Genomic DNA, 22,747 nt, shown 5'->3' with positions numbered 1-22,747 from the left:
AATTTCATACGTTTATGTGCTGGACAGATATTCTGAACTTGCAGTTTTGAAACTTGGAAGAAAAGCACTTCACTGGAATTGCCACAATCTCTCAGAAAGATTCAGGCCTTTCTACGGTCCACCTTCTTGCACGAGAGTGACTGATGTGGGGGAATAACTACTGAATGAATAAGGAGGAAGCCTATACCCATGGATTGAATAATATCTTACAAAATATTCAGGGGAACTGATAAGGTAGGTAGAGAGAATCTACCTCCGCTGAGTTGGGGAGTCTAGGACTAGGGGGCATGGGACTAATAATTAGAGCCAAGCCTTTCAGGAGTGAAGTTAGAACTTATACACACGAAAGGTGTTAGACATTTGGAGCTCTCTTCTGCAAATGGTGATTGATGCTTGGCCAATTGTTCAATTTTAAATCTGAGATTGGTACATTTTTGTTAACCAAAGGTATTAAGGAATGTGGACACGGATCACAGGCCAGCCATGAGCTCACTGAATGACGGAACAGGCTCGAGGGGCTAAACGGCTCCTCCTGTTCCTATATTATGTATATGATTTTTTTGCATTACCTGAAACCTGTTCAGTCAATCCGTAACCTGCAAAGCAATAATGCCTTCTCCACTTTATTTCTTAGTCCTCAAACAAGGCTCTTGATAAACTCTCTCCGACACCTTCATCCTACAGAGTTCTCTATGAAATTAAACAGTACATTATTCAAGCAACATTCTTAGCAAACAAAAAGGGACACCCCTTTTATACATTTGCCAACATAATAGTCCTTGCACTCCAGCAGTTAACTCACTATCTGAAGCAATTTCAAGCATTTTGACATGATAAGGCAACATTTCTTTTTCCAAACCTATGTATTTTTCTTATAAAAATTTGAAAATAAAGTATTTTACACGTCACTGTCCCTCTCCACGACTGGGATTTGCCAAATTCAATTTAACCTGCAATCTCCTGTCACTGGAACCTATTGCTCTGGGTCGAAGGCAGGCCTCGTACGTCATCAGAATTGGAGGACAGCTACCTGTGACCTCTGTCCTAAATCACTCGAATCCGTGACTACGTCACACCTTACCCACACAATCTAAATGGTTATTCTGTGAAAACTTTCCTGTTTAAAGTGACCTCATTCAGAAGGAATTAAAGTCTTCTCTCTCTGCTAGCTGTAAGAACTCTAGGTGCAATTTCTTCAGGACATCATTACACTGTTCCCAGTTGGCATGGCACTTCACAGCAAATATTGCCCCCAATGTGGCACTTTCCACTCATGAAAAGCCACAGGATGGCTGGTAATGGAACATGTAATGGAAATGAAACACAAGATAGTTGAAATGGAAAGTGAGACATTGGTACAGTAGGAAACTACCCCGCAAATGTCAATTAGCACTGATTTGGCAATTTCACTCAAGGCAGTCCACAGTATGGTATGGGAAAGTCATAGTAGTGGTGGGGCAGTGTTCTTCTGAGGTTGGGGCAAAGGCACAGTGTTGGGGCAGTATAAACCTGTGTGATTCCCGAGTGTGTTGGCATCCTGAGTGACAGCAGAGAAAGAAAACGTGCAAGTCTCCCAACGCTGACCACTTTAGCAAGCTCGAAATATAACTAAGCTTCTTTTTAAAAAAAAAATGTTTATCTGCAGCCAAAGTCACCATGGCATTGTGCGGTTTACAGTGCAGATGCAAAGCAGCAGTCGATCCGGAAGGTTCTCGGCTGGGCGCCAGGCTCGGCGGCTACTCCTGGTGCCCAGCGGGCTCTCTGACGCCGTTGCGAGCTGCCAGGTAGCTGTGGGCGGTCTCCTCCCGGGAGAAGATCTCAAACTTCTTGTTGAGCTGCGAGCGCAGGTAGCGATAGTCCTGCTGGTCCAGGCTGTGGCCGCAAATCATGTATAGGGTGAAGATGGCGGACAGCAGCAGGCGGTCGAGGGACAGGCTGGGCACCATCCACAGGATAACCAGGAACTCCAGGAAGACGGGGTGACGCAGATGGCAGTACAAACGCTGGGCCTTCTGTGATTTCAGTACCATGGGGTCTCCAAGAGCGAGACAGTGGTAATAAACCTGCAAGACAATGGGGAGGGAATCATTAACCATGCAATAGAGTGAGGGGTGGAATATTAACCTAATGTTTTGAAGTCAATGAAGAGTAATAGTGGACCGGGTGTAAAGCTAATGCTCCAACCGATTCCATCGGCTTTATGGTCCTCGGGTCTGTTTAAAATTACTGCACCTCCACCGCACCCCACCACCTGATGCTCTTTTTGTACATTCCATCAGTCACCATGATTCAGCTTTGCATCAATTATAGTGCTCTTCGTTCTGATAAAGAAATTATTTAGGAGGAACCAGAGCAACCAGAAGTCTTTCCATTCAAACGAAGAAAGCTGAGGACATGTGATCAACGTCCTCAAGCTTTCAGAGCGGTTTAGACATACCAAGCCAGGAAATGCTATTTCCACCGGTCAGTGAATAGGAACTAGAGGGCATTAATTTCTGATCATCAGCAAATGAACAAAGGGAGAGGGTCAACATTTTTTTTTAATGCAGACAATGAACGCCCTGCCAGAAACAGTGTCATAGTCATAGAGTGATACGGCACAGAAACAGGCCCTTCAGCCCATCGTGTCTGTGCTGGCCATCAAGCACCTAACTATTCTAATCCCATTTTCCAGCACTTGGTCCGCAGCCTTGTATGCTGTGGCATTTCAAGTGCTCATCTGAATACTTCTTAAATGTTGTGAGGGTTCCTGCCTCTACCACCCCTTCAGGCAGTGCTTTCGAGATTCCAACCACCCTCTGGGTGGAATTTTTTTCCCTCAAACCCCATCTAAACCTCCTGCCCCTTACTTTAAATCTACACTCCCTGGTTATTGACCCCTCTGCTAAGGGAAAAAGTAGTGGAAGCAGAACCCGTAATATCATTTAAAAGGAAAGTGGATAAATACTTGAGAAAGAAAAATTTAAGAGGGCATGGTGAAAGGCCAGGGGAGTGGGACTAATTGGATTGCATCTTTCAGGGAGTCTGCACGGGCACAATGGGCTGAATGGCCTCCGTCTGTGCTGTAAAATTCTATGATTCTACTATTATTAGAATAAGGGGTATGATACTGAATGGCAGAGCAGCCTTGAGGGGCTGTATGGCCTACTCCCGCTCCTATCTCTTATGTACCTCTGTAGGCTGTTGAAAAAAATCTTGCCGCAGGCTGTTGTTCCCCTTGGACCATCAGGTGAGGTCTGGTAAATTGTTACTGGCTAAGTAAAGGTGGAGGTTGTGGGGGGGGGAGGAAATCCTTGTCAGCGAAATCACTGGCTGAGCAGGTTCATCTGAAGAGATAGCTGACTGCTGCCAGTGGACTGGGTCACGGAGAGTACCCTGGACAGGGTAGGGGTGGGGTGGGAGTGGAATCATCAGGATATCAGGTAATGATAATTAGGTCTACAGGCATAAAGACTTTCTGCTGGGCAGTACACAACACGGCTGCCGAGAACGTTAGGTTTGATGGAGGATGTAGCTGGGACTTCCCCTGATCGACCACTGAGATCGGCTCCAGACCAGACACTGGATTTGGACAAACCCCAGTGATGCGCTCTTGGAAATGAAGCAAATACAAACTTGAATAATGCCTCAGACAGCGAGTCCACTCTGATAGTGTCTCAGACCCCGAGTCCACTCTGACAGTGTGTCAGACCCCGAGTCCACTCTCACAGTCATCAGACCCTGAGCCCACTCTGAAAGTGTCTCAGACCCCGAGTCCCCTCCGACAGTGTAGCAGATGCCGAGTCCACTCCGACAGTGACTCAGACCCCGTGTTCACTCGGACAGTGACTCAGACCCCGAGTCCACTCTGACAGTGACTCAGACCCTGTGTTCACTCCGACAGTGACTCAGACCCCGTGTTCACTCCGACAGTGACTCAGACCCCGAGTCCACTCTGACAGTGTCTCAGACCCCGAGTCCACTCCGACAGTGTCTCAGTCCCTCTATTGACTAACCCAGTGCGATCAGTGACATTCCATCCATGCGTGGTTTGATCCTCGTGTCTGCAGTCTTTTTGGACAATTGAAGATCAAGTTTGCTGCCTAATTGCCCTACTCCCTAATCCAGTGCAAGAAGTAAACTGGCTGAGTGACGTCTGAGTTTTAAGTTATTCATTTGCAGGAATCGGCAGCATGGCTTAAAAGCGCCCACACTCGTGAACATGGAGAATTACTGGTGCCAGTTTTGGGTTAGGGCAGTAACTTGTCATCTTTATGTGGAAGTACTGTTAGACAGTTTTACCATCTGCACAGACAACTAATAAAGCTGCTGTGTGCCATGCTACACCACAATTGGGTCCCTCAGTTTGAATGTTTCTTGCTTGCTCTTATACAAAGGACCCGAGAAGGTTGAACTGTAACGTGGGAAATGAAGTGTTTACCGTATTGATGAATGGATGCTTTTCACGCCAGTCACCCAGAAGCCTTCAGTGTGAATGCGTTCCCATTGCTGCTGAATTGAGGCTGTATAACCAGATCACAGTGATCGCTCCCACTTAGCAAGAACCCTGGGACTCACCTGCTTAAGACCCATGAGCTCAGCGTAGTCGAAGATGAGAACAATGCTGAAGATGATCAGCCAGGCGATAACGTGAATAATGAAACAGATCAATGGAAACCAGGTAACCCAGGGCTCTCTGGATACACTCCACAGGAAGGGGGCAGCATGGATAGGCTGCCAGTAGAGCATCAGCAGCTGGGAAAGAACAGAACCATTTAGACTGGAGAGGTGCATGAGACAAAAAGGGAACACAAGAGTCAGACAAAGCGATAGAGAGGGCAGTCTCTGCAACAAGAGGCAGAAGAAAATCATTCAGTCTAGGCAGGGTACTAGAGTTACAAGGCAGGGGAGAGAGACTGACAAAGAGAAAGAGAAAACAGCAGCAGCAACTGCAGGAGAAAACCATTTATGTGGGGAGATACAGCAACGACAAGTGAGAGTGTGGAGGGAGAGACAGAAAACAGTATCAGCGACTCGAGCAAGAAGAGAATCATTCAGACTGGTGCAATACAACAGAGAGAGAAGGGAGAGGTAAAGGGAGAGGAGAGTGAAAGAGGGTGAGGGCAGAGGTACAGGGAGCGGGCTGAGGTGCAGGGAGAGGGTAGAGAAACAGGGAGAGGGCAGAGGTACAGGGAAAGGAGAGAGGTACAGGGAGAGGAGAGAGGTATAGGCAGAGGAGAGAGAGGTACAGGGAGAGGAGTGAGGTATAGGGAGAGAGGAGAAGTACAGGGAGAGGGGAGGGGTATCATAGAATAGAATTGTAGAATGGTTACAGCACTGAAGGAGGCCATTCATCCTCTTGTGTCTGTGCTGGCTGTCTGAAGGAGCAATTCACTTCGTGCCACTCCCTCTTCTTCTCACTGTAGCCCTGCATGTTCTTCCTTTTCAGAAAATAATCCAATTCCCTCTTCAATGCCTGGATTGAACCTGCCTCCACCACACACTCAGGCAGTGCATTCCAGATCCTAACCACTCACTGTGTGAAAAGGTTTTTCCCCATGTTGCAATTGCTTCTTTTGCCAATTATCTTTAATCTGTGCCCTCTGGTAATTGATCCTTCCACCAAGAGGAACAGTTTTTCCCTATTTACTCTGTCCAGAACCCCCATGATTTTGAATACCTTTATCAAATTTCCTCTCAACCTTCTCTTCTCCAAGGAAAACAGTCACAACTTCTCCAATCTATCTACGCAACTGAAGTTATTCCTCCCTGGAACCATCCTCGTGAATCTTTTCTGCACCGTCTCCAATGCCTTCACATCCTTCCTAAAGTGTGGTGCCCAGAACTGGACACTCTACTCCAGTTTAGGCCGAGCTAGTGTTCTAAAAAACCCTAACACAACTTCCTTGTTTTTGTACTCAATGCCCCTATTAATAAAACCTCAGATGCTGTAAGCTTTATGAGCTGCTCTCTCAACCTGTCCTGCCACCTTCAATGATTTGTGCACATATACACCCAGGTCCCTCTGCTCCTGCACCCCCTTTAGAATTGTACCCTTTATTTTACATTGTCTCTCCGCGTTCTTCCTACCAAAATGAATCACTTCACACTTCGCTGCATTGAATTGCATCTGCCACTTATCCGCCCATTCCACCAACCTGTCTATGTCCTTTTGAAGTTCTACACTATCCTCCTCACAGTCACAACACTTCCAAATTTTGCATTGTCCGCAAATTTTGAAATTGTGCCCTGCACACCAAGGTCTAGGTCATTAATATATATCAGGTAGAGCAGGGGTCCCAACACTGACCCCTGGGGAACTCCACTACAAACCTTCCTCCATCCCAAAAACATCCATTAATCGCTACTCTCTGTTCCTCGTCTCTCAGCCAATTTTGTACCCCTGTCATTACTGTCCCTTTTATTCCATGAACTCTAACTTTGCTCACAAGTCAGTTGTGTGGGACTTTATCAAATGCCTTTTTGAAGTCCATGTACACCACATCAACAGTATTACCCTCATCAACCCTCTCTGTTACCTCATCAAAAAACTCCAACAAGTTAGTTAAACACGATTTGCCCTTTGCTGGCTTTCCTTAATTAATGCACATGTGTCCAAGTGACTATTAATTTTGTCCTGAATTTTTGTTTCTAGAAGGTTCCCCACCAGAGGTTAAACTGACTGGCCTGTAGTTGCTGGGCTGATCTTTACACCCTTTTTTGATCAAGAGTGTTACATTTGTAATTCTCCAGTCCTCCGGCACCACCCCTGAGTCTAAGGAAGACTCAAATACTATGGCCAGTGGCTCTGAAATTTCCACTCTCGCTTCCCTCAGTATCCTTGGATGCATCTGATCTAATCCTGGTGTCTTACTAACTTTAAGTACAGAGTACCTATCCAATACCTCCTCCTTATCAATTTTGAATGCTTCATGTGTCTGAAATACCTCCTCTTTCACCATGACCTGAACAGCATCTTCTTCCTTGGCAAAAACAGATGCAAAGTATTTGTTTAATACCTCAGCCATTCCCTCTACCTCCAGGCATAAATCCCTTTTTGGTCCCTAATCGGCCCCAGTCCTCCTTTTACCACCCTTTTAGTTTTTATATGCCTATAGAGGACATTTGGATTCCTGTTTATGTTAGCTGCCAGTCTTTGCTCATACTCTACCTTTGCTTCTTTTATTTGACTTTTCAATTCCCCTCTGAACTTTCTATATTCAGCCTGGTTCTCAATAGTATTTTCTACCTGGCATCTGTAATAAGCACACTTTTTCTTCTTTCTCTTAATCTCTATCTCTTTTGACATCCAGAGAGCTCTGAATTTGTTTGCCCTACCCTACCCCTTCAGGGGAACATACCTTGACTGTGCCTGAACTATCTCTTCTTTAAAGGTAGCCAATTGTTCAGTTAGTTTTGCACGCCAAAATTTGATTCAAATTTATCTCAGTCAGATCCATTCTTACCCCATAGAAGTTGGCTTTCCCCCAGTTAATTATTCTTACTCTGGATTGTTTCTTGTCCTTTTCCATAGCCAACCTAAACCTTATAATTCAATGATCACTGTGCCCTAAATGTTCCCCTACTGACACTTGATCCAGTTGATCCACCACATTTCCTAGAACCAGGTCTAGCAGTGCCTCCTTTCTCGTTGGACTGGAAACATCCTGCTATAGAAAATTCTCCTGAACACACTCTAGGAATTCTTGCCCCTCTCTGCCCTTTACACTACTACTATTCCAATCTATATTCAGAAAATTAAAGCTCCCCATTATAACTACTCGATAATTCTTGCGCCTCTCTGTAATTTCCTTGCAAATTTGTTCCTCGACATCTTTCCCACTAGTAGGTGGCCTATAGATTACACAGAACAATGTAATTGCACCTCTTTTGTTCCTTAGCTCCAGCCAAACAGATTCTTTCCTGACCCTTCTGGGACATCCTCCCTCTCCCCTCAGTGAGGAGAGGAGAGGGGAGAGAGGTACAGGGAGAGGGGAGGGGGGAGAGAGTACAGGGAGGGGGGAGAGAGTACAGGGAGAGGGGAGAGGTACAGGGAGAGGGGAGAGATACAGGGAGAGGAGAGAGGTACAGGGAGAGACGAGAGAGGTACAGGGAGAGAGGAGAGAGGTACAGGGAGAGAGGAGAGGTACAGGGAGAGGGGAGAGAGGTACAGGGAGAGGAGAGAGAGGTACAGGGAGAGGGGAGAGGTACAGGGAGAGGGGAGAGAGTACAGGGAGAGGAGAGAGGTACAGGGAGAGGAGAGAGAGTACAGGGAGAGGAGAGAGGTACAGGGAGAGAGGAGAGAGGTACAGGGAGAGAGGTACAGGGAGAGAGGAGAGAGGTACAGGGAGAGGAGAGAGGTACAGGGAGAGGAGAGAGAGTACAGGGAGAGGGGAGAGGTACAGGGAGAGAGGAGAGAGGTACAGGGAGAGAGGAGAGAGGTACAGGGAGAGGGGAGAGAGTACAGGGAGAGGAGAGAGGTACAGGGAGAGGGGAGAGAGTACAGGGAGAGGGGAGGGGTACAGGGAGAGGAGAGAGGTACAGGGAGAGAGGAGAGAGGTACAGGGAGAGAGGAGAGAGGTACAGGGAGAGAGGTACAGGGAGAGAGGAGAGAGGTACAGGGAGAGGAGAGAGGTACAGGGAGAGGAGAGAGAGTACAGGGAGAGGGGAGAGAGGTACAGGGAGAGAGGAGAGAGGTACAGGGAGAGGGGAGAGAGTACAGGGAGAGGAGAGAGGTACAGGGAGAGGGGAGAGAGTACAGGGAGAGGGGAGAGGTACAGGGAGAGGAGAGAGGTACAGGGAGAGAGGAGAGAGGTACAGAGAGAGAGGAGAGAGGTACAGGGAGAGGTGAGAGAGTACAGGGAGAGGAGGAAAGTACCTGGTGAGAGGACAAAGATACAGGGAGAGGGGAGAGGTACAGGAAGAGGGGAGAGAGGTACAGGGAGAGGAGAGAGAGGTACAGGGAGAGGAGAGAGAGGTACAGGGAGAGGGGAGAGGTACAGGGAGAGGGGAGAGAGTACAGGGAGAGGAGAGAGGTACAGGGAGAGGAAAGAGAGTACAGGGAGAGGAGACAGGCACAGGGAGAGGAGAGAGAGTACAGGGAGAGGAGAGAGGTACAGGGAGAGAGGTACAGGGAGAGAGGAGAGAGGTACAGGGAGAGAGGAGAGAGGTACAGGGAGAGAGGAGAGAGGTACAGGGAGAGAGGAGAGAGGTACAGGGAGAGGAGAGAGGTACAGGGAGAGGTGAGAGAGTACAGGGAGAGGAGGAAAGTACCTGGTGAGAGGACAAAGATACAGGGAGAAGAGAAAGGTACAGGGAGAGGAGAAGGGTACAGGGAGAGGGGAGAGAGGAGAGGTACAGGGAGAGGAGGAAAGTACAGGGAGAGGAAAGAGGTACAGAGAAAGAGGAAAGAGGTTCAGAGAGAGGGGAGAGAGATACAGACAGCGGAGGGAGATACAGCGAGAGAAGAGAGGTACAGGGAGAGGTGAGAGGTAAGGGAGAGAGGAGAGAGGTACATGGAGAGGGGAGAGGTACAGGAAGAGGGGAGAGGTACAGGGAGAAGTAAGAGGTAAGGGAGAGGAGAGAGGTACAGGGAGAGGGGAGAGCTACAGGGAGAGGGGAGAGTGTTACAGGGACAGGAGAGAGGCACAGGGACAGGAGAGAGGTGCAGGGTGGGGGGGGGGGGAAGAGAGGGACAGGGAGGGGGAGAGAGGTATAGGGAGAGGAGAGAGGTACAGGGAGAGGAGAGAGGTACAGGGAGAGGAGAGGGAGGTGCAGGGAGAGGAGAGGGAGATAGAGGGAGAGATGGAGAGGGGAGAGAGCGACAGAGAACAGCAAGAAGAACATCAGAAGCTGGGAATGAGAACCAGTCCGAATGAAGAGGTGCGAAGAGAAAATGGGAGGGATCAGTGAATAAGGAAACAGGTGACAGCACAGCATCAGCAGCAGTGGAAGAGGAGAATCATTCAAATTGGAGAGAGATGGGGGGACAGACAAGCCAATACAGCACCAGCATCTGGGGAGAAGGAGTACCAGCTGGTCTATAACGGTTAAAGATAAAGGTCAGGAAAAATGTGAGGTCAAGCACAGAAACAAAGCATGACAGACCAAGGCACGTGAAGGACAAAATAATGATGCACAAGAGAGAAGCGTGCACAGAGAACTGAACAAGGGGAGACAAATGCAAGGGCAAGGGACATACAACAGGTGAAACGGAAACAAATGGTGCAAGACAGGTCAAAGAAAGATGAAATGAGTTAAAGCAGTTAGAGAAGAGAAATACCAGCTCAATGTATGAAATAAACAGACGGGCTGTAAGTGAGAGAATGATACAGGGAGAACAGACACAGGGAGCAATATAGCACAGCAAGAGTGAAAGAGTAGGGGCAAGAAATTCAAAGAGGAAAATAGGATGAGGAAGCAGGGTTATGAGGAGAGAAAGATGTTAGAGGCTGGAGGGTGGGAGGCATGCTAGGAGCTAGAGGGAGAGACAAGGAGGGAAAAGAGAATGGGAGACAAGGCAAAAAGGGGGAAAGAGAAGAGGGAGGGAGTCAAAGAATGAGTAGTAGATCAGGAATGAAAGAGAGAGACATGAGGCATCAGAAAAATATAGAGGAGGGATCAGAGAGAAAGCACAAAGGGAAAAATAATTGAGGTAAAAACATAATACAGCAGAGCTCTAGAAAAGCTGACAGATCATTGTTTTCAGAGAGTATAAATTCAGAGGACTCTCAGTACTGCTCGTCTGTACTGAGTGCTGCTGGAGGGCACAGAGCGTGAAGGAGGGAATTTGGTTAAGTGCGGGAGTTTGGTAATGACGGGAATTGTAAATGAATTAAGAAAAATAGATCAATAGAGATGCAGTGGCAGACATTTAAGGGGCTATTTCAGAATACACAGAATAGATACATTCCAATGAGAAAGAAAAATTCCAAGGGGAGAACCCATCATCTGTGATTAACTAAAAAAGTTAATGACTGTATTAAACTTAAAGAAAAAGCATATAATTGCACAAAGATGGGTGGCAGGTCAGGAGATTGGACAGAATATAAAAAGCAGCAAATAATGACCAAAAGTTTAATAAGGAGGGAAAAATTAGAGTATGAGAGAAAGCTAGCTAGAAATATAAAAACAGATAGTAAGAGTTCCTACAGATATTTACAAGATAAAAGAGTTAACAAAGTGAGCGACAGTCCTATAGAAAGTGAGTCTGGGAGATTAATAAGAGAAAATAAGGAGATGGCAGATGAACTGAACAGATATTTTGCATCGGTCTTCACCACAGAGGGTATAAGTAACATCCCAGAAATAGTTATAAATCAGGAAATGGAAGGAAGGGAGGAACTCAAGAAAATTACAATCACCAGGGAAGTGGCACTGAGCAAATTGTTGGAGCTGCAGGCTGACCAGTCCCTGGGTCCTGATGGACTTCGTCCTAGGGTCTTAAAGAAGTGGTTAGTGAGATAGCTGATGTGTTGGTTTTAATTTTCCAAAATTCCCTAGATTCGGGGAAGGTTTCATTAGATTGTAAAATGTAACTTCTTTATTCAAAAAGGGAAGGAGACAGAAAGCAGGAAACTACAGGCCAGTTAGCTTAACATCTGTCATAGGGAAAATGTTAGAAGCTATTATTAAAGCAGTTATAGCAAAGTACTGAGAAAAATTCAAGGTAATCAGGTAGAGTCAACATGTTTTTGTGAAAGGGAAATCATGTTTAACCAATTTATTGGAGTTCTTTGAAGATGTGCTGTGGATAAAGGGAAACCGGTGGATGTACTGTACTCAGATTTTCCGAAGGTACTGGGTAAGATGCCACATCAAAAGGTTATTGCGGAAAATAAAAGTTCATGGTGTAGGGGATAACAATTTGGCATGGATGGAAGGTTGGCTAGCTAACAGGAAACAGAGAGTAGGCATAAATGGGTCATTTTCTGTTCGGCAAGATGTAACAACTGGTGTGCCACAAGGATCAGTGCTGGGACCTCAACTTTTTACACTTTATATAAATGACTTGGATGAAGGGACCGAAGGTATGGTTGCTAAATTTGCTGATGACACAAAGATAAGTAGAAAAGTAAGTTGTGAAGAGGACATAAGGAGGCTACAAAGGGATATAGATAGGTTAAGTGTGTGGGCAAAGATCTGGCAAATGGAATATAATGTGGGAAAATGTGAAATTGTTCCTTTTGGCAGTAAGGATAAAAAAGAAGCACATTATCTAAATGGTGAGAGATTGCAGAGCTCAGAGATGCAGAGGGATCTGGGTGTCCGAGTGCATGAATCGCAAAAGGTTAGTATGCAGGTACATCAAGTAATTAGGAAAGCTAATAGAATGTTATTGTTTATTGCAAGGGGAATTGAATACAAAAGTAGGGAGGTTATGCTTCACTTATATAAGGCATTGGTGAGATCACATCTGGAGTACTGTGTACAGTATTGGTCTTATTTAAGGAAGGATGTAAATGTGTTAGAAGCAATTCAGAGAAGGTTTACTACACTAATACCTGGAATGGGTGGGTTGTTTATGAGGAAAGATTGGACAGGCTAGGCTTGTATCCGCTGGAGTTTAGAAGAGTAAGAGGCGATTTGATTGAAATAAATAAGATCCTGAGGGGTCTTAACAGGGTGGATGTAGAAAGGATGTTTCCCCTTGTGGGAGAATCTAGAACTAGGGGTCACTGTTCAAAAATAAGGGGTCACCCATTTAAGACAGAGACGAAGAGAAATTTTTTCTCTCAGAGGGTCATGAACCTTTGGAACTCTCTTCCTCAAAAGGCGGTGGAAGCAGAGTCTTGAACATTTTTAGGGCAGAGGTAGGGAAGATTCTTGATAAGCAAGGGGGGTGAAAGGTTATTGTGGGTAGGCGGGAATGTGGAGTTCAGATTACAATCAGATCAGCCATCATCTTGTTGAATGGCGGAGCAGGCTTGAGAGGCCGAGTGGCCTACTCCTGCTCCTAATTCGTAAGTTCGTATGATATGGGGCAGTGTGATAATCCAGTGTTTGTATAACACTCTGATATGAGACAGTGTGATATTCTAGTGTCTGTATAACACTCTGATATGGGATGGTGTGATATTTCAGTGTCTGTATAACATTCTGATATGAGACAGTGTGATATTGGATTGTCTGTGTAACACTCTGATATAGGATGGTGTGATATTTCAGTGTCTGTATAACATTCTGATATGAGACAGTGTGATATTGAATTGTCTGTATAACACTCTGATATGGGACCGTGTGATATTGCAATGTCTTTTGAACAATCTGCAGTCTGTATGAGAAGTTTTAGTTTCTATCATCACAATGGTTAACTCTTCCTTTCTTTGCCAACCTGGAGAGATGCTGCTGTGCAGAACACGTAGACTGATCGCTGGAGGATCCCGAAACAGGCTAGTGTCCAACTCCTCACAGTCTCTGTTGCCATAACGCTGTGCTGCAGAATGAAGAATGCAAGTAGTGCCAGGTTGAAGAGAAGAGCCTGCAGTATCTGTCTGTCTCCGAGGGCTGACTGCCATTCCACGTGTGCGTCTATTAGAATAGTGGAATCAGTCAGACAGGCAAACTGAAACCCTGCTCAGCAGGAGACAGTTTAGAAAATGTACAGAAATGACACCAATATTATGGCTGACAACTGGCAGAAGCAGACTTACAGCATCTAGTTCACTAATGTCCTTTAGGGAAGGACATCTGCCTACATGTGACTCCAGACCCACAGCAATGTTGGTGCTTAACTGCCCTCTGAAATTGCCTAGCAAGCCACTCAGTTGCATCAAACTGCTACAGAAAAGTTGAAGAATAATAAAATTGGACAGACTACCCGGCATCAACCTACGGACCGGAAACGACAAAGGAACACCCAGCTCAGTCGACCCTACAAAGTCCTCCTCACTAGTTCCACAGACTAGTCAAGCAGCAGCCTGACATAGTCATACTCACCGAATCATTCCTTACAGCCAATGTCCCACACTATTACCATCCCGGGGTATGTCCTGTCCCACCAGCAGGACAGGCCCACCAGAGGTGGTGGCACAGTGGTATACAGTCTAGAGGGAGTGGTCATCAACATTCACTCCGCATCCCATGAAGTTTCATGGCATCAGGTCAATCGTGGGCAAGGAAACCTCCTGCTGATTACCACCTACTGCACCCTTTGGCTGATGAATCAGTGCTTCTCCATGTTGAACACCACTTGGAAGAAGCACTGAGGGTAGCACGGACACAGAATGTACTCTGGGTGGGGGACTTCAATGCCATCAGCAAGAGTGGCTCGGTAGCACCTCTATTGACCAAAATGGCTGAGTCCTGAAGGATATATCTGCCAGACTGGGCCTGTGACAGGTGGTGAGAGAATCAACAAGAAGAAAAAACCTACTTGCCCTTGCCCTCATCAATCTACCTGTCGCATAAGCATCCTCCACATCCAGTTGTGAATGATGACGATTAAACAACTAAACAGAGGAGGAGGCTCCACAAATATTCCTATCCTCACTAATGGTCAGCCCAGCACCTCAGTGCAAAAGACAAGGCTGAAACATTTCCATCTTCAGCCAGAAGTGCCGAGTTGATGATCCATCTCGGCCTCCTCCTGAAGTCCCCAGCATCACAGATGCCAGTCTTCAGCCAATAGGATTCACTCCGCGTGATAGCAAGAAACGACTGAAGACACTGGATACTGCAAAGGCTATGGGCCCTGACAACATTCCGGCAGTAGTACTGAAGACCTTGCCGTGCTCCTAGCCAAGCTGTTCCAGTACAGCTACAACACTAGCATCTACCCGGCAATGTGGAAAATTGCCCAGGTATGCCCTTCAGACAAAAAGCAGGACAAATCCAATCTGGCCAATTACTGCCCCATCAGTCTAGTCTCAATCATCGGCAAAGCGATGGAAGGTGTCATTGACAGTGCTCTCAACTGGCACTTACTCGGCAATAAGTTTCTCACTGATACTCAGTTTGGGTTCCGCCAAGGTCACTCAGCTCCAGACCTCATTACAGCCTTGGTCTAAACATGCAAAAAATAATTGAATTCAAGAGGTGAGAGTGACTGCCCTTGATATCAAGGCAGCATTTGGCCAAATGTGGCCTCAAGGAGCCCTAGCAAAATTGAAGTTAATGGGAATCAGGGGGAAAATACTCTGCTGGCTGGAGTCATACCTTGCACGAAGGAAGATGTTTGTGGTTTAGTTTAGTTTAGTTTAGAGATACAGCACTGAAACAGGCCCTTCGGCCTGTGCCGACCAACAACGACCAACCCTGCAATTTAAGAAAGGAGGAAGAGAAAAAAAATGGAACATTAGGCCAGTTACCCTAACATTAGTTGTCGGGAAAATGCTCGAATCTGTTATTAGGAACGTGGTAACTGGGAACGTAGCTGATCATATGATAAAGCAGAGATAGTGAAAGGGAAATTGTGTTTGACAAAACTGTTAGTTTTCGAAGAATAAAGGGGAACCAGTGGATGTGGTGTGTTTAGATTTTCAAAAAGCATTCAGTGAGATGTCGCCCAAGAGTTTATTAACACAAATTTAGGAGTCATGAGATGGGGAGTAATGGTTGTTGGAGGCCAAGCAGCTGAGCCCCAGGACATCGCTGTAGGAGTTCCTCAGTGTCGTGTTATCGGCTCAACCACCTTCAGTTGCTTCATCAATGACCCTCCTTTCATTATAAGGAGTGGGGATGTTTGCTAATGATTGCACTGTGTTCAGTACCATTCGCAACTCCTCAGGTACTGAAGCAGTCTGTGCCTGCATGCAGCAAAACCTGGACAACATTCAGCTTGGACTGATAAATGGCAAGTAACATTCACGCCACAAAAGTACCAGGCAATGATCATCTCTAACAAGAGATTATCTAACCACTTTCCCTAGATGTTCAAAGGCATTACCATCACTGAATCCCCCACCATCAACATCCTGGAGGACACCATTCATCAGAAACTTAACTGGACCATTCATATAAATACTATGGCAACAAGAGCAGGTCAGAGGCTGGGAATTCTGCAGTAACTAACTCACCTCCTGTCTCCCCAAAGCCTGTCCACTGCTGTACCACCTGCAATGTAGGCTATTACTGTCGGGCGATACAGAATGTAGACTATTACTGTAACACACGATGAGATAGGATCCTAGATTCATAAATATAAAGAGTACAAAAGTCAGGAAGTTATGCTAAACCTATATGAAATACCAGTTTGTTCCCAGCTGGAGTACTGTGTCCAAATCTGGGCACCACACTTTAGGAAGGGATGTGAAGGTTTTGGCGTGTGTACAGAGGAGATTGAGTAGAATGGTTACAGGGATGAGACATTTCAGTTACAAAGAGAGATTGGAGAAGTTGGGGTTGTTCTCCTTAGAGCAGAGAAGGTGAAGAAGAGAATTGTTAGAGTTGTTCAAAATCATGAAGGATTTAGGTGGAGTAACGAAAGAGCAACTGTTTCCAATGGCCGAAGGGTCGATAACCGGGGGGCACAGATATAATGTGATTAGCAAATGAACCAGCGGCGACATGAGGTAAACCTTTTTTATGCAACGGGCGGTTAGGATTTGGAATGCACTGATAAGGGGTTGGATGCAGATTTGATGGTCGCTTCCTAAAGGGAATTGGATAAATACTTGAAAGAGAGAAAAATATCACAAGGATATGGGGAAAGAGTGGGGGAGTGGGACTAACTGGATTGCTCTTCAAAAGGGCCGGCACAGACGGGCTGAATGGCCTCCTTCTGCGCCGTCCTAGTCTCTGATTCTAGGAGGTTCTGTTCAAGTTCAGTTAAAAAGGTGGGAAGGTTTTGAAAGCTGGAGAGACAAGTGGAGAGTGCAGGGTTTTGGGAAGGGACACCAAGGGAGTGGGCCAAGGTGCTGCCACCAATGGTGGGATGACGCAGAAGTGCGATATACAGAAGGCTGGAGTCAGAAGCCACACAGGAAGAACATGAGGGTTGTGAAATAGATAGAGTTGGGCTCGGCTCTGGAGGAATTTGAAACAGGTGGTTCAGGGGTTTGTGAGGATCAGCGTGCTAAATTAAGTCAGGGAGGAGAGGGATCAACTGCAAATTTTGATATGGGCTGTCCCGAAAACAGGCTGCAAGCTCAGGCCATTCATGAACCTGCTACGAGTTCACTGCTTTCCCTCCAACTATAGCTGAGCAGCAGGAACTCGGTTTTAGTTTAAATGTTTGCTGTCTGTAATGTGCGGTTGGGAAAGTACCTTAAATACCCAGAAGGAAATGAACCATACTGCCTATTAAATGGAGTGGAATTCCGAGAATCTTATAGCACAGAAGGAGGCCATTTGGCCCATTGTGTCTGTGCCGGCTCTTTGAAAGAGCTGTCAATTAGTCCCACAACCCCCCACTCCCCCCACCCTTTACCCGTAGTCCTGCACATTGTTATTTTCGGTAAAATATGAAATTCCCCTCTGAAAGTCATCGAGCAGAACAGTGAGAATCCCCACAAATCCAGTACCAGACTCCAGTTTGATCACCTTCATCCCACGGTTTTTTCTGACGCCCTGGGCACCTTGCTCAGTTTTTTGTGTTTACATCGAATTACAGCACAGAAACAGGCCATTCGGCCTAAATGGGCCGTGCTGGTTTATGCTCAACAATGGGCTTCCTCCCATCCTACTTCATTGCGCCATATCAGCGCATCCTTCTATTCCTTTCTCCTTCATGTACTTATTCAGCTTCCCCCGCCCCTCCTCCCCCCCCCCCCACCCCTCCACCCACCTCAAATGCGTCTATGCTCCTTGGCTCATTAGCTGATGGTATAAGGACAAAGGGACACAGATTTAAGATTTTGGGCAGGAGATACAAGGGCAGATGCGAGGAAGAACTTTTTTACACAGCGAGCGGGAACTCGCTGCCTTCGAGGGTGGTGGAAGCGGAGATGATGAATGATTTCAAAAGGAAATTCAGATGGGCACTTGAGGGAAATGAACGGGGATAGAATGGAGGAATGGGACTGACTGGATTGCTTTACAGAGACCTATAAAATTCTGACAGGACTTGATAGGGTAGATGCAGGAAGGATGTTCCCGATGGTGGGGGAGTCCAGAACCAGGGGTCATAGTCTAAGGATACGAGGTAAACCTTTCAGGACCGAGATGAGGAGAAATTTCTTCACCCAGAGAGTGGTGAGCCTGTGGAATTCGCTACCACAGAAAGCAGTTGAGGCCAAAACATTGTATTTTTTCAAGGAGTTAGATATAGCTCTTGGGGTGAAAGGGATCAAAGGGTATGGGGAGAAAGCAGGAACAGGTGACTGGATTGGATAATCAGCCATGATCATAATGAATGACGGAGCAGGCTCAAAGGGCCGAATGGCCTACTCCTGCTCCTATTTTCTATGTTTCTATGTCATGGACTGGATGGGCCGAAAAGCCTCGTCCTCTGCCGTAATAATGACTCTATGACTCTACCCCTCTGGTGGTGGTCGCGTGTTCCACATTCTCACCACTCTTCTGAGTAAAGAAGTTTATCCTGAAATTTTCATTGGATTTATTATTAACTATAGTTTATTTGTGGCCCCAGGTTTTGGACTTCCCCCACAAGTGGAAACATGTCCTCTAAGCCTCCCCTATCGAACTCTTCGATAGTTTTAAAGACCTCTATCAGGATGTAATGCTGGAACTGTATAAAATGCTGGTTAGGCCACAGCTGGAGTATTGCGTACAGTTCTGGTCACCACATTACAGAAAGGACATAATTGCCCTGGAGAGAGTACAGAGAAGATTTACAAGAATGTTGCCAGGGCCTGAAAACTATAGCGATGAGGAAAGATGGGATCGGCTAGGGTTGTTTTCCTTAGAACAGAGGAGGCTGACGGGTGACTTACTTGAGATGTACAAAATTATGAGGGGCCTAGATAGAGTGGACAGGAAGGACCTGTTTCCCCTAGTGTTGTCATCCACTGGTAGGCCCCATGCTCTGGAATTCCCTCCCGCCCCAAACCTTCCAGTGCTTTCTCCTCCTTTAGGCATTCCTAAAACTCTTTCTGGCCACCCTGTCCCTTCCTCTAAAACCCTTTCTTTGACTTGGTGTCTTTTCGTTTTGATTACTGTGAGGTGCCTTGTGTCTTTCTTCTATGTTAAAGGTGTAACACAAATGCCAGTTATTGTTGTTGGAAATAACAGTCCTGCATCTGTCTGTTGTTGCCCCCTGCTGTATCTCAGGGATACTGTCTGGTGCTGCTCCCTGTGGCACAGGAGGGCCAGCGTTTGGCATTTGCTCCTTTAGTATAGGGGGATCAGTGGACTAGTATTTGCCCACTGATGCCACCTGCACGACTGGAGGATCCGTGTCTGGTATCGACTCAGTTTCGCCCCTGCAGTACTGGAATGCTAGTGTCTGGTATCTGCTTGGTGTGCCGCCTAAAGCATTGGAGGGTCAATGTCTGGTATCTGCCCAGTGTTGCCCTCTGCAGTACTGGAGGATCAGGGCCTGGTATCTGCTCACTGTCGCCCCTGCAGTACTGGAGGATCAGGGTCTGGTATCTGTTCACTGCTGCCCCTGCAGTACTGGAGGATCAGGGTCTGGTATCTGTTCACTGCTGCCCCCTGTAGTACTGAGCATCAGTGTCTGGTATCTGCTCACTGCCGCCCCCTGTAGTACTGGAGCATCAGTGTCTGGTATCTACTCACTACCGCCCCCTGTAGTACTGGAGCATCAGTGTCTGGTATCTGCTCACTGCCGCCCCCTGTAGTACTGGAGGATCAGTGTCTGGTATCTGCTCACTAGCGCCCCCTGCAGTAATGGAGGGTCTATGTCTGGTAACTCCTCACTGCGCCCCCTGCAGTAATGGAGAGTCAATGACTGGCATTTGCTCAGTCTGCTCCCTGCAGTACCGGAGGGTCAGTGTTTGGTATCTACTCACTGTCGCCCCTCTAGTACTGGAGGATCAGTGTCTGGTAACTGCTTATTACCGCCCCCTGCAGTAATGGAGGGTCAGTATCTGGTATCTGCTCAGTACGCGCCCTGCAGTACTGGAGGATCAGGGTCTGGTATCTGTTCACTGCTGCCCCTGCAGTACTGGAGGATCAGTGTCTGATATCTGCTCACTACCGTCCCTATAGTACTGGAAGATTAGGATCTGGTAACTGCTCACTACTACCCCCTGTAGTACTGGAGGATCAGGGTCTGGTATCTGCTAACTCCGCCCCCTGCAGTACTGGAGGATCAATGTCTGATATCAGCTCACTGCTGCCCATGTAGCACTGGAGGATCAGGGTCTGGTATCTACTCACTACCGCCCCCTGTAGTACTGGAGCATCAGTGTCTGGTATCTGCTCACTGCCGCCTCCTGCAGTACTGGAGGGTCAGTGTCTGGTATCTGCTCACTGCCGCCCCCGGTAGTACTGGAGGATCAGTGTCTGGTATCTGCTCACTGCCGCCTCCTGCAGTACTGGAGGATCAGTGTCTGGTATCTGCTCACTACCACCCCCTGTAGTACTGGAGCATCAGTGTCTGGTATCTGCTCACTGCCGCCCCCTGTAGTACTGGAGGGTCAATGTTTGGTATCTGCTCACTGCCGCCCCCTGTAGTACTGGAGGGTCAATGTTTGGTATCTGCTCACTGCCGCCCTCTGCTGCCTCTTTATCCCAACCGCCGGCGCCACTTATTCTCCCTGGAACGGTTTCTTAGGCCCGAGCCTTCCCGCCATCGCTCCCAGGCATCTCTCTCACCTGCCGCTCCCTGCCTCCCGCTCTCCCGGTAAATCTGCCGCAGGGAAACAAACGCCACGAACTCGGCCGTGCTCCAGGAAACGAAAACAAAGTTCGCCAACGACAGGCCCGCGAGCGCGGCCGAATGGAGCAAGGCCATGGCAACGGTGTGAGGGCACTTCCGGGTGACGGGTCAGGGCAGGGCCAGGCTGGGCTCCGGCGCGCAGGCCCAATGGTGTCGGATAGGGCACATTCACCGGCGCGGTGCACGCTGGGAGCGCGTGGTGTTCATCACCGCTGCTGTCTGCTTTGCGAAGGAAAGGGAGGGGGACAGCGCTCCCGTCGGTAATTTTGCAAAAGGCAAGCTATAAAAAGGAAAGGATTTTGACTATATAAGAAAAGAGAGAGACAGAAGAAGATGAAGTATAATTGAGAACATAAAAAATAGGAGCTGGGGTAGGCCGTTTTGCCATTAGAGTATGCTCCGTCATTCAATCCGATCATGGCTGATTTTCTACCTCGATTCCATCTTCCCGCACTATCCCCATATTCCTTAGTGCCCAAAATTCTATCGACTTCCGTCCTGAATATACTCAACGGCTGAGCCTCCACAGATCTCTGGGATAGAGCTTTCGAAAGATTCACAGCCTAAATGGCCGATCCTTTATTCTAAGACTCCTAATTATGTATGAATTTGATACCGTAGATAGAGAGAAACTAATGTCTCCAGTGGGGTAGCCCAGAACAGAGGGGCATGACCTTAAAACTAGAGGCGGTCCATTCAGGGAGTTGTATTAGGAAACACTCTTCAATAAAAATGATGGTATGAATCTGGAGCTCTCGCCCCCAATAAGCTGTTGAGGCTGGGGTCAATTGAAAATTTCTAAACTGAGCTTAATGGATTTTTGTTTGTAAAGACATTAGGGGCTATCCTAGAATCATAGAAGGATACAGCGTAGAAGGAGGCTATTTGTAACATTGTGCCTGTGCCTGTGCCAGCTCTTTGATAGTTATCCAATTAGTCCAACTACGTTGCTCTTTCCCCAAAGCCATGCAATTATTTCCCTTCAAGTATTTATCCAATTTCCTTTTGCTATTGAATCTGCATCCATTACCCTTTCAGCCAGTGCATTCCATATCACAACAACAATTACTTATATTTATATGGTGCCTTTAAAGTAATAAAACATCCCAAGGCACTTCACAGGAGCATTATAAGAAGAAATAAGACAACGAGCCATGTTAGGAGACATTCAGTCAGATGACCAAAAGCTTGGTCAAAGAGGCAGATTTTAAGGAGTGTCTTAAAGGAGGAAAGCGAGGTAGAGCGGTGGAGAGGTGTTGGGAGGGTATTCCAGAGCTTAGAGTCTAGGTACTGAAGGCATGATCATTAATGGTGGAGCCATTTAAATCGGAGATGCTTAGACGTTCATAATTAAAGCCGTAGATATCTCAGTGGGTTGTGGAGCTGAAAGAGATTACAGATAGGGAAGGGTTGAGGCCTTAGAGGGATTTAAAATTGAGGATGAGTATTTTAAAAGCAAGATGTTGCTTGACTGGGAGTCAATATAGTTCAGCGAGCACAGGGGTGTAAGGTGAATGGGACTTGGTGTGAGATAAGACATAGGAAGCAGAGTTTTGGATGACCTCACATTTACAGAGGGTTGAATGCCGGATCCCAGCCAGGCATGCTTTGGGATGGCCAAGTCTAGAGGTAACAAAGGCATGGATGAGGGTTTCAGCAGCAGATGAGCTGAGACAGGGACGAAGTCGGGTGATGTTACCTAGATAGAAATAGGTCAAATGTGACACCAATGTGAATAGACTGGTTTAATCTCAGACTGTTGCCTGGGAGAGGGATACAGTCAGTAGTTAGGGACCGGAGTTTGGAGTGGCAACTGAAAATGATGGCTTCAGTCTTCTCAATATTTGATTGGAGGAAATCTTTGCTCATCTGGTAGTGGATGTCAGATAAGTAGTCTGATAACTTAGCAACAGAGAAGTTCTGTTCTGCGCTTGGTTATGTACTGTATTAGGGACTGAAAATTTATCAAAAACCTTCCTTTTCTGTTTCATGTAAATCTACATATCTTTAGTCGTCCATCGATCT

At 46.9% G+C, this 22,747-nt stretch overlaps 1 protein-coding gene across 1 annotated transcript; it reads right to left on the bottom strand.

Moving 5' to 3' along the window:
- Window positions 1-607: 607 nt before the first annotated feature.
- LOC137346199 (nurim-like) lies at window positions 608-20,846 on the bottom strand. Its single transcript, XM_068009608.1, has 4 exons — window positions 20,659-20,846; window positions 13,313-13,509; window positions 4,558-4,734; window positions 608-2,063 (listed from the first exon to the last, which is right to left on the bottom strand). Exons 1-4 carry the CDS (start codon window positions 20,795-20,797, stop codon window positions 1,737-1,739), a joined length of 840 nt encoding a protein of 279 aa, XP_067865709.1. The 5' UTR covers window positions 20,798-20,846; the 3' UTR covers window positions 608-1,736.
- Between the last annotated feature and the right edge of the window lie 1,901 nt (window positions 20,847-22,747).

This window comes from Heterodontus francisci, chromosome 29, assembly GCF_036365525.1.
Source record: "Heterodontus francisci isolate sHetFra1 chromosome 29, sHetFra1.hap1, whole genome shotgun sequence".
In the NCBI taxonomy this organism is placed as follows: domain Eukaryota; kingdom Metazoa; phylum Chordata; class Chondrichthyes; order Heterodontiformes; family Heterodontidae; genus Heterodontus; species Heterodontus francisci.
This window is presented reverse-complemented; position numbering and strand designations above follow the sequence as displayed.